At 56.2% G+C, this 10,815-nt stretch overlaps 4 protein-coding genes across 4 annotated transcripts; 1 reads left to right on the top strand and 3 right to left on the bottom strand.

Moving 5' to 3' along the window:
- Positions 1-145: 145 nt before the first annotated feature.
- On the bottom strand, positions 146-789 carry BCV69DRAFT_252913 (hypothetical protein; the record flags this gene model as incomplete). The annotated part of the gene is made up of 2 exons (XM_025490493.1): positions 146-597; positions 681-789. The coding sequence occupies 2 exons, from the start codon at positions 787-789 to the stop codon at positions 146-148; spliced, it is 561 nt and encodes a 186-aa protein (XP_025345432.1).
- A 252-nt stretch (positions 790-1,041) lies between these two features.
- Positions 1,042-5,364, top strand: BCV69DRAFT_285245 (hypothetical protein). The gene has a single exon (XM_025493327.1). The coding sequence runs from the start codon at positions 1,188-1,190 to the stop codon at positions 5,211-5,213; it is 4,026 nt and encodes a 1,341-aa protein (XP_025345431.1). The 5' UTR covers positions 1,042-1,187; the 3' UTR covers positions 5,214-5,364.
- Positions 5,303-6,236, bottom strand: BCV69DRAFT_285244 (hypothetical protein). The gene is made up of 2 exons (XM_025493326.1): positions 5,870-6,236; positions 5,303-5,737 (listed from the first exon to the last, which is right to left on the bottom strand). Exons 1-2 carry the CDS (start codon positions 6,154-6,156, stop codon positions 5,419-5,421), a joined length of 606 nt encoding a protein of 201 aa, XP_025345430.1. The 5' UTR covers positions 6,157-6,236; the 3' UTR covers positions 5,303-5,418.
- Positions 6,237-6,741: 505 nt separating this feature from the next.
- On the bottom strand, positions 6,742-10,482 carry BCV69DRAFT_314795 (hypothetical protein). Its single transcript, XM_025495146.1, has 2 exons — positions 9,839-10,482; positions 6,742-9,746 (listed from the first exon to the last, which is right to left on the bottom strand). Exons 1-2 carry the CDS (start codon positions 10,421-10,423, stop codon positions 6,975-6,977), a joined length of 3,357 nt encoding a protein of 1,118 aa, XP_025345429.1. The 5' UTR covers positions 10,424-10,482; the 3' UTR covers positions 6,742-6,974.
- Between the last annotated feature and the right edge of the window lie 333 nt (positions 10,483-10,815).

The raw sequence follows: 10,815 nt of genomic DNA, 5'->3' as shown, positions 1-10,815 counted from the left end.
TTCATGGCGAAGGGGATACGCAGGCACAGGAAGATGTGCAAGAAGTCGCAATCAAATTTTATTTCTTTGGCCCATGCCCTCTGCTTCCGAATGACTGCCTCTGCCCTCCACCAGCCCGCGCCGTGATGGTCTGTTTGCCTGTCGCTTACTTAGTCTTGTGAGCTGTGTCAATTTCATTAGACACTGTATTGGCAATGATCGTCGTGCTTCTAGCAATCATGTCTACCATCAGTACCGACGGCACCGCCAAGAAAGGTCCATATGCCCCCGCCAGGCTCTGCCGGTTGGCTGCAGTCAGTGCTGCCGACGCGGGTCCATGGAGGGCTTGCACAAGACAAAAGAGCGTCGAAGAGGAGCCTAGGGTAGCATAGGCCGCCAACAGTGGGTATACACGTCGATCATTGCGGAAGAGGCACCAGATGCCGACGAGGAAAGTGGGGCATTGCAGCACTAGCTCCAGCACCACGGCAGCGGTGAACCATGCTGCATCTGGCTTGCCTAGACGCGGCAGAAGAGGATCAGCACTGTCTCTGATGTAGTCTGCCTTGATCTGAGAGAGGCTAGCAGGTACAACACTGCGAGGATAAAAGTACTGGCCTGAGCGTACGCGGCATGGAAAGCGGCAAGCAGGCGTCAGTGCGATTCTGTGAGGCCCCTGTTCAGTGAAAAGCGGCACGCACCATCGACTAGAATGCTGGCAAGGAAGTGTATGGCGAAAAAGACGATGTAGAGCCAGTCTAGCGGCCGCCGCACTTTCCCATACAGGCCCCTTTCGAAGGCGTAGTGCATCTTGGACGTTGTCCTTGTCAGGATCTGTGTCCGCGCTTCTCCGGAAGTAGGAGAAATTGGAAGGACGGAAACGTCGGGAAGGCGGACTGGCCGGCGGCGCGGCGGCGATTTCGGCCCCTCGGCAGCGGGATGAGTGTGTGTGCGTGCCTGGCTGCCCGACAATGGATGCCTGCAGCCCACTTTTTCCCCCTGGTTTCTACTTCCGCCTGCACGCGTCGTCCCCTCTTCGCCCTCGGGTCCTTGTGCCTCACCCCTCACTCCAAGATCAGTAAAGGAAGGAGCCGGATGCCTGAAATGAATCTTCCTACCTCCTTGTCACCCTCCCTCATCCTCTGGCATACATACCGCCCTCTCCTCGGTAAGGTCAGGCGGACACGCTCCCTCGCGTCGCTATCACCATGAGCAACTCTTCGCCAGTGGCAGAGGTCCCTCCCGACCTCTCCGACCTATCCACGTCTGCAGGAACCTTTCGCTTTACAGAGGGGAACGATGCCGAGCTCAAAGCATGGTTGGCGGCAGATGTCAAGACAAAGGCTGCGGGTATTACTTCCGCCACTACTTCACATGGTTCTGCTGATCCCACCAAGACCATGAGCAGCGGTACGAGCACTGAGGTCGGCCTCGTCAACGATGCGCATATGATGCCGGTACCCGCATCGCAGCCTATCACCCTCGCCAAAGACGGGAGCGATGTACTGTCCACCTCTGACGAAAAGGCGGCCGCCCACATGTCTCTCTCCTACAACGAGGATAAAGTTGAGGCAGACGTCATCGACCGTGGTCTTAGTCAGATGATCTACCTACCAGGCCAAGATTTGCAGATGAAGGTCACCTTCGTCCAGAGGAAGACGGCCATCTTTGTGCTCTACATCATCGGGTCCATCTTGACTGCCGGAATCCTTGCACTCGTTGCTGGATATTGGGCACCCCAGCTATACAGAAAGTGGTGCTACAAGGCAGTTCCTGCACCAACGGAAGAGGAGCTGAAGCAGGGCAAGAAGATCCGCTGCTCCGTGAAGATTCCAAAGGAGAAGTCGACTATCCTGACCATGGACCGGCTTGCCTTCAGCCAGCCAGTCGCAAGCAGCAAGATCTTCCCTGCTCACCTCAGAGTGCCTGCCACATCTCACACAGCTACGGAAAGGCCTCTGCTCTCCGAGTCAGGTGCTCAGGGCAGCCTCACCTCCGTCTGCGTCCTAGACTATCGACACACGCCACTGCTCTACTATGCTGCCACCCGACAGCTCGTCTCCCTCGCAGACTGGCTCGACAGCGATTTGTCAACGGCAGCCCCTGCGCCTCTGACGTCGAGCGAGCTCGATTGGAGGCATAAATTTTTCGGCGACAATATCATCAACGTCAAGGGTCCGTCTGTGTTCACTCTGACCCTCAGAGAAGCTCTCAATCCCTTCTACATCTTTACCTTTGCAGCCTGTGGGCTCTGGGGTTACGACGATTACATGGTCTACGCAATCGTCATCGGAGTCATTTCCATCCTGGGTATTGCGGGTACAGTTTGGCAGGCAAAGGCTTCTGAGATTCGACTTCGCAAGATCTCACGCTACGAGCTAGACGTACCCGTTCTGCGTTGCACTGATGCCTCTTCTGAGCCTCAATGGCAAACCAGGTCCTCCAAAGATCTCGTCCCTGGCGACATCATCGGCGTTCAGGGCTTTGCCAGTAAGGCTCTTCCGGCCGACATGATCCTCCTCGAGGGCAGCTGTATCGCGAATGAATCTATGCTGACTGGAGAGTCAGTCCCTAGCGGCAAAGTGCCCGTGGAAGCGAATGCTCTGCGACAATTTGCGCAAGGGCAGAGGAGCCTCAAGGCCATGGAGAAGAACATTTTGTGGGGTGGGACTAATCTCCTTAGGGCCCAGGCTGACATCTCAAGCGGGGAGGTCAAGGCAATGTGTCTTTCCACTGGATGGGCGTCCAGCAAGGGTTCCCTCGTCAAGATGATGCTTTTTCCCAAGCCCATCGACTTCAAGTTCTACAGTGATGCTTTCAAATTCTTGGCAATTCTCGCCACCATTGCCGCACTTGGCTTCATTGGATCCTGCATCAATTTCGTCATCACAGGCATCGATGGTGGTGAAATTGCTTTGAGGCTCATCGATCTCGTCACAATTGCCTTGCCACCAGCTCTCCCTGCCATTCTTGCCATCTGCACGAACTTCGCTGTCAACCGTCTGAAGCGCAAGTCTATCTTCTGCATTTCACCGCAGAGGATTACCGTTGCCGGCAAAGTGTCCATTGTCGTTTCGGACAAGACTGGTACATTGACAGAGACTGGTCTGGACGTGCAGGGTGTGCGCTGCCCCTCTGCAGCCTATGATGGCCGGATGGCGCCGCTTTGCGAGCGTGCCGATGTCTCCAAAGCGTCTGACGGCGGAATCACCATCGAAGGAGCCATGTCTGTTACCCACGACGTGAACCTACTCGAAGGAGAAGCTATCGGTGACCCACTCGAGGTCAGCATGCTCGCATGGACGGGAGCTACGCTAGAACCGGAGACTCGCAAGCTGGAAGGCTTGTCGGGTGGCTTTGAGAATTCCAGGGTTCAATGTGTCCGATCGCCACGGGGTGACTGCAGCACTGCCATCCTGCGCAAATTCGACTTCTCTGCACCCCTACGACGGATGTCGGTCATAGTGCAAGCACCTGGAACTGCAAAGACGACAGTCTACGTCAAGGGAGCGCCGGAGTCGATCATACCTCTGTGTGATCCTGCAACGGTGCCCGACGACTATGACCTGGTCCTCAATGATGCTACCCGGAAAGGTCTGCGAGTGCTAGCATTCGGCTACAAGAACGTCTCTCTCAGCTACGAAGGTACCCGCAATGCTACGCGAGACTTTGCCGAATGTCATTTGCGATTCCTTGGCCTCCTCTTCTTCGAGAACAAGCTCAAAGTCACCACCTCTGCTGTACTGGCAGAGCTGCACGAGGCCGGAATCCCTTCGAAGATGTGCACGGGTGACTCTGTTCTGACTGCCATCTCCGTTGCCAGGTCTTGCGGCATGATCCCTTCAGGCCAGCCAGTCTTTGTGCCTCGACTGCCAGACCCCATGAAGGCAGAGAAGAGTATGGGCGGCATGTCATCTCCAGCCGAGCTGAAGTGGACCGATGTCGACCTGCCTGTGGGCAGCGAAGAGAGCAACAGCTCGACCCTCGACCCCTTGACGCTGTCGCCGATCGACACCACGCTCAGTTTGTCGCAGGTCGGTCTGGCCATCACGGGAGACGTGTTCACCTGGCTCTTGGCCAATGCTTCACCAGAGACTCTCGCTCGTCTCCTCGTCCAGGCTTCAGTCTTTGCCAGGTTCTCTCCGGAAGCCAAGGCGGAGCTGGTGGGCCGACTGCAGGCGATCGGTCACTGTGTCCTCTACTGTGGTGATGGATCCAACGATTGCGGTGCCCTTCAGATGGCCGATGTAGGTATTTCCCTCTCTGAGGCAGAAGCCTCTGTAGCCGCACCCTTCACATCGGGCAACGTCGACATTGTCTGCGTAGTCGATCTGATCAAAGAGGGCCGCAATTGTCTCGCCGTCTCCTCTTCTCTCTTCCTCTACGTTGCAAGCTACGCTCTGCTGGAGTACTTTGGAGTCATTCTCCTGTACGGAGCCATCACCTCCTTCGATAATGCTTCGTACCTCTACCAGGACATCTTCCTCCTCTTTGCCGTCGCTATTGGAGCAGCGTACAGCAAGCCTGCCTTGCGTCTCGCCAAGTCCCGACCGGTGTCGAGGTTGATGTCTCGACAGATCATCCTCTCTTTTGCCGGTGCTGCCATCCTCCTCATGCTAGCCGAATTGGTCCCTTATCTCATTTTGCATCCGCAGTCCTTTTACGTCAGTCCAGACGTCAACGACGACGATCTTGAGCTCGACTCGCAAGACTCGACGACAGTGGCCAAGACATGCTTCTTTGGGTACACCACTCTTGCGCTCATCTGGAACCTGGGTCCACCGCATCGTGAGCCTCTCTACAAGAATTGGATCCTCTGCTTGGCCATCGTATCGCTCTCGGCGATCAATCTAGCCATCCTGTGGGGTGATGGAGAGGGAGATGGACTGCAAGCCGTCTTTGGCTTCCTCTCCCTGCCCGTTGGGTTCCGAGCAGTCATCTTTGCCGTCGCAGTAGTCCAGTTTTTCCTCACTGCCGCCTGGGAATTCCTTGTCATCCCTCGATTCAGTCGAGCACTCGATGGACCTCTCTTGGCTCTGCGTAGAGCGAAGAGACGACGTGCGCACAGCAAGTTGGTCAAGCGACAGAGGAAAGAGGCATTGAAGTCGTCGAAGAGGCCAGAGGACTTTGTTGCGCCGGTATTGGACGACGATATGTCAACGGAGAAGACGTACCGGAGAGTGGAGCGGGCATTGAAGTATGAAGAGGAGCAGAGGACAGAAAAGAGGTGGTGAGGAGTGGGTTGGTAATGGGATCGCCAAGGGTCATCCGGATCACTCCATTGCTCATTCTTGTTCACCACTGCCCTGCTAGAGGCTTGTCGTGGATGTTCACGCTGTACGTTCGTTTTGCCTGTCTGTAATATACAAAAGTGTCATTGTTCAAGTACATTCCTCTCTGTGCTCTCTGCTTTCTCCTCTCCACCCCTACCACCTCATCTCAAATTCCTCCACTCTTCTCACCCCTATGTTCCCACAAGTACCTCACAAGACCCTTGAGCTCCGCCTCCTGTCTCTCCTTGACCCCCGCCAACAGGTTCTTAGCTCCACAAGCCGAAGATGCCGTCCCTCCTTTACCCCTCCCACTCCCACTAGCGAGGGACTGTACTTCATCTACAAACTGCTTTGCTGAAGAGCGTGCTGTGGAGAGACTTTGTGGTGAGGAAGAGGAGGGGGGAGGGTAGAAGGAGAGGATCCAGGGATGGGAAAGGCGGGAGTACCAGTATTTTGAATTCCAGTAGTCTGCTTCGCGACGATGTCTGATGATGGAGAGGAGGTGTGGGGGGCAGGGGGTAAGCGTAGCAGAAGAAGACGGAGGACAAAAGGACATCAGCTCATTGTTCGAAAGCAAAGAGACCCAGCATCCCCCTGATTGTCCATCGACGACTCACAGGACAGCATGCACGACATTACACGCCTCACAATCCTCTCGATCCGTCACAACATCATGCGCCTTTCCCGTCTCATCATTCAGCAAATGCAAAGCTGCACGTAACCCATCGCTCCACCTTTCTGACTGCGCTAGAGAGGTGATTTCGGTGCTGAGCTCGGGAGAAAAGGCACTTTGCGGAATGAGAGGAATGGAGCTTCCTGGACGGGTGAGGAGGGGATGGAGAGAGGTGGGGAAGTCATTTGGGATGGTGGTGGAAGAAGAGGAGGAGGGAGAGGAGGTAGTCATGATGAGGTACTTCTCTCTGGCAGGTGAAATGGGCTAAGATGTAAAGTTGAGAAATCTCAGGATGGTCACTTATTCGAGTAGGATTCGTATCGGAAAGCGGAACCCCCTTGCAAGTGGCGAAATTGCTTCGAAATCCGTGTGGAGGCAGGCGAGAGGCCACTTCCGCCTTCAAGTCCGCTTCCGCTCAGTGCCCACCACCATTCGAGTCTCCCTCTCCCTCTCCCTCTCTTGAACACCTCGGCAGTCCAATCACCAGGTCACCCACAAAAAGTCCCCTGATCTTCAACAACAAGAGTCGACCTCTCACCATGGAAGCAAAAACAAAAGAAGGGCAAAACAAAGAATGGCAAAACTTCAGCATCCAGGATTCCCGCGTGGTCCCCCACCGCAGTACTGACTGGACGGTACCTTGCTTAACTTCGCAGATCGGACGGGATGCGGTGCTTTCAAGGTCCTATGGCCGAAGATGAAATAGTAACCAGTGTGGGTGGAATATATACTTGCTGCAGAGGTAGGGACTGCGTGCAAAGTTGGGGTCACGTCGGCAGAGGCAGGGGGAAGAGGGGGAGGGTGAAGATCGGGGCTCGGGGCAGACGGAGGCGAGAGACAGGGTTTGTATGTCACGTCGATGATATTGAAGCAAAGCGTGTGCTAGGAGGCAGAAAAACACAGGTCGAAAAGGAATCTAGTCTAGGTAGGGAGAATGACAGACCAAGGAAAACGGATGGGGGGTAGCACAGGAGTCAAAGTCCTTTCACCTCGGAGAAGGACAGAAAGAGCACAACGCAGATGCAGGCGCAGACGTCTCGTGCACCCGCTCACTTCTTGCCCTTCCTGAGAGGCTTCTTCGGTCCTTCATCCTCCTCCTCGGTATCCGGTTCCCTCACACCCGTGCTCAAGAACGCCAAGACTCTCATTCTCCTCCTCTCTTCCTGTGCCTTGAGTTCGTTCCTACTCTTCTTCTTCCTACCCTTGGCTCCCTTGAGCTTAGACATGTCCTGGTCTTCCAAAGCTTCGTCACCTGAGCCGGCTGGGGTGGCAGCGTTGCTAGAGGCGGCAGTGCTAGGTGCGGCGCTGGCCATGGGTGTGCCGACCTTGGAGCGCAGAGCGGGACTCATCACACCTGGGGTACCCCCGGGTGTAGAGGCATCGTCGCCGATGCTGTTGATGTCCTCCAGACCATTGAGGGTGCCAATGCGGCTCTTATTCAGCAGCTTACCGTCCTCAACGTGCCACCTCTCGGGGAAGAGGGCATCGACGAACTCCATTTGGTGGGAGATACAGATGACGGCACCTCCCCAAGCTCGAATGGCTTCTGACAGACCTCCCAGAGCCTCTCGGTCCAGGTAGTTGGTAGGCTCGTCCAGCACCAGCAGCTGTGGTGCAGACCACATGGCCGCGGCAAGGACGACCTTGACCTTCTGACCACCGGATAGACCGCTCACCTCGTTGTGCTCGGCAATCTCACCGTTGAGACCGACGGCTTCGAGCTGGGCACGGATAGCCTTCTGGCTCAGCTCCCTAGCACCAGATCCCTCTCGGGCATTCTCGACATCATCAAATCGTCCGACCAGCTTGGAGAAGCCAAGCTCGTTCAACCGATCACGAGGGATCCAAGAGTTGTCCTTGTGCTGCATTCCCTTCCACTTGATCTCGTACTCGAAGCCCCTCTTCATCTTCCTCCTACCAATGATGAACTCGACGAATCTAGTCTGACCAGTGGTAGATGTAATGGGCTGGGCTAATTGCTCAGCCTCCTCTTCCGAGATCTTTCGGCTGGCCTTCTCGTTCATCTCCTTGTCGGACCCGTCACTGTAACGCCATCGGATGTACTCGCAGGCAGTCTTCTCCAGATGCTGCTCCAGATGGTGGAAAGCGTGCTGGTGCAATGTGGCAACTCGCAGGTTGGGGTGCTTCTCAACCTTTCCTTCCTGAGGAATGACCTCCTCGGTCAACACCTTGATCAAGGTCGACTTTCCAGCACCGTTGGGTCCGAGCACTCCCACACGGGACGAGAGGGACAGAGCGCAAGAGGCGTTGCTGATAGAAGGCTTCTTCATGCCAGGGTAAGTGTAGGTGATGTTTGACACCTTCAAGATCGTCCTGGTGTTGGAACGAATACCCATTAGAGAACCGGGCGGGGGGAACGAGAATTTGACGGAGGTAGCAGCTAGCGAGATGTAAGACTTGGCCTCGGGCTTGGTGGCAATAAACTTGGACAAGTTGCCCTTGTAGTACTTCAGCTTCTTGGACTCATAAGCAATGATGTCCGTGCAGACAGTGTCAAGGAAGCCAACATCGTGAGAGACAGTCAGGACAGTGATGTTGTCGTTGGAGATCAGGTAGTTCTCCAGCCAGGCGACCGAGCCGACATCCAAATGGTTTGTGGGCTCATCAAGCAGGAGCACATCGGCACCAATGAGCATAGCCCTGGCCAGCTCGAGCTTCATCTTCCATCCTCCAGACAGCGAGGCGACAGGGTTGGACTGCCTCTCGTCGTCGAAGCCGACGTCAGCGAGCTTAGCGCGGACCTGGTCCTTAGTCTTGCCGGCCAGACGAGGGTCCTTGGCAATGAACTCGATGATGGGAATTGAAGCGTCCTCACCCTGGTTGTGCTCCACCATGACCGTGACGAGATCCTGAGGGTAGCCCTCCACCTTTCCGTCACGCATAGCCTTTAGCAAGGTACTCTTACCGCTTCCGTTGGCGGCGACAATTCCGTACCTCCTGCCTCGGTAGAGCTTGAGGGTGGTGTGGTTGAGCAGCAGCAGACCACCGTAAGCCAGAGAGAACTCAATCCGGCAAACGCACTCTCCGACCTCGTCATCCTCCTCTTCGGGCTTGCCGAAGCGAGTTCGGTCGATCTCAGAGTATGTCTGGCGGAGAGAGTCGCAGACGATCTTGGCTTCCTCAGGAGACTTGCAGAGCCTTCGGAGGTAGGGCAAGACGTAGACCTCGTCCCAGGGAGTTGCCTGGACGATTCGCTTTTCAGCGAGGCGGGCGACCAGACCGGCCATCCAGTTGATACCCAGGAGGGCAAATTCGTCCGACTTGACGTTTGCGTGCTCTTCGGGTACGTGGCCCTGGATAGCAGCAATGATGGCGTCAGAAGCAGCCGACTTGGCCTGCTCAAATACACCGACGGGGTCCTCGTCAGATGCCTTGGCCTCGCCGACGAGCTTGGTAGCGGCTTTCAGAGTATTAGAAGCTGCCTTGGCGTACTCTCGTACCTCAGGGAAAGAGGCAGAAACCTCGATCCTCTCCACACCGGGTGTGAGAGCGGGCAGGAAACGAGCGGCCTCGTGAGGGTCTCGGACCAGCTTGCAAAGATTGTCTACGACAATGACAGTCTGACGCTGGACGGTCTGGTTCCTTTCGCCGAGAGCTCGGACGAGGAGGGGGACCATGACGGCCAGAGCGGGTCCAGTGACCTCGGCAACAAAGGTAGTAGAGGAGAGCTTCTTGACGGTAGCTGCGACTGTATCGGGAGCTCGCATGGTCTCAACCAGGTCGGGGATGTACGGCCGGATGTCGTTGTTGTCAATGACACCACAGACTTTGGTAGCGGCCTTGACGGCGGCCTTGGAGATCTGGAGTGCGGAAAGAAGCGAAGGAGAGGGAGCCAGAGATTAGCAAGCACCTCCCGAGTCAATTGCAGCATTACCAATAATGTTCAACTCACCTCGGCCTTGGTCTCGTGCATAGCGTTAGTGAGGTAGGGGATCAGGTGAGGGAGCTGCTCTCCAATCTGTTCGCTGCAAGAGTCACTGAGCTTTCCGATGAGCTTGAGTGCTCCCACCTTGCTCTGCCACTTGGAAGCGCTGGACTCGAGGGTAGCATAGAGGACAGCCAGGAGCTCAGGTACGGACTCGGGAGGTGCGAGGACGAAGAGCTGTCCGACGGCACTCTGAGCTGCCTCTTGGACCACATCACCCTTGTCGGCGTAGAGTTCCAGGAGGGTAGGGAGGGTCTGTGGCAGAAGCCATGGCTCAGCTCCGAGGGGCGAGGGAGCATTCTTTCCAGCTACTTTTGAGAAGATGGCTCCGAGGGCAATGGCAGCAGCTTCCCTCTCGTATCCGCTCTTCTTGTTGCGGGCGGCCTTGAGGAGGGAAGGGATGATGGCCTCGCTCTCGATTACGCGGAGTCCGTGCTGGTTGATGTACTCTGCGAGGCCATCGGCTGCCTTGTGGCAGTCCTCTGCAGAGGGAGCCTTGTAGATGGCGTCGAGGTAGGTGGCTGCCGAGGAGGCGCCGTTGGTTGCAGCCATGGCCGCGAGTGGGAGGGGGGGGGGAGGGAAAGGAGTGTTGGTATGAGTGGTGGTGTTGGTCGTGAACAAGATGGAAGAAGAGGAAGGGGAGGCAAGGCTGGCTGCCTTGTATCTCTTGTCCTTTGAGTGGCCCGCGTGTGTGTGTTCGTGGATTTCAATTCCTCCCTTCGTTGCCAATCTCCCCCTGGGCGGTGAAATTTTCTCCGTCAAGCGCCTCGTTGCCTCCGTGCGGGCGGAGATTGAACTCAGGCAGGACTGAACCCCTTTGACCTGTGCCGCGGCTCAACTCCCACGCGGCCTCGCTCCCTCCCTCCACGGAACCACCACTCACATCCGACGGAAGGCGGACAGAAGCTTTGATTGACAGGCGAGAGGAGGCTGGCACTGCCAAA

Source organism: Pseudomicrostroma glucosiphilum (genome assembly GCF_003144135.1).
Source record: "Pseudomicrostroma glucosiphilum strain MCA 4718 unplaced genomic scaffold BCV69scaffold_17, whole genome shotgun sequence".
Taxonomy (NCBI): Eukaryota; Fungi; Basidiomycota; class Exobasidiomycetes; order Microstromatales; family Microstromataceae; genus Microstroma; species Microstroma glucosiphilum.
This window is presented reverse-complemented; position numbering and strand designations above follow the sequence as displayed.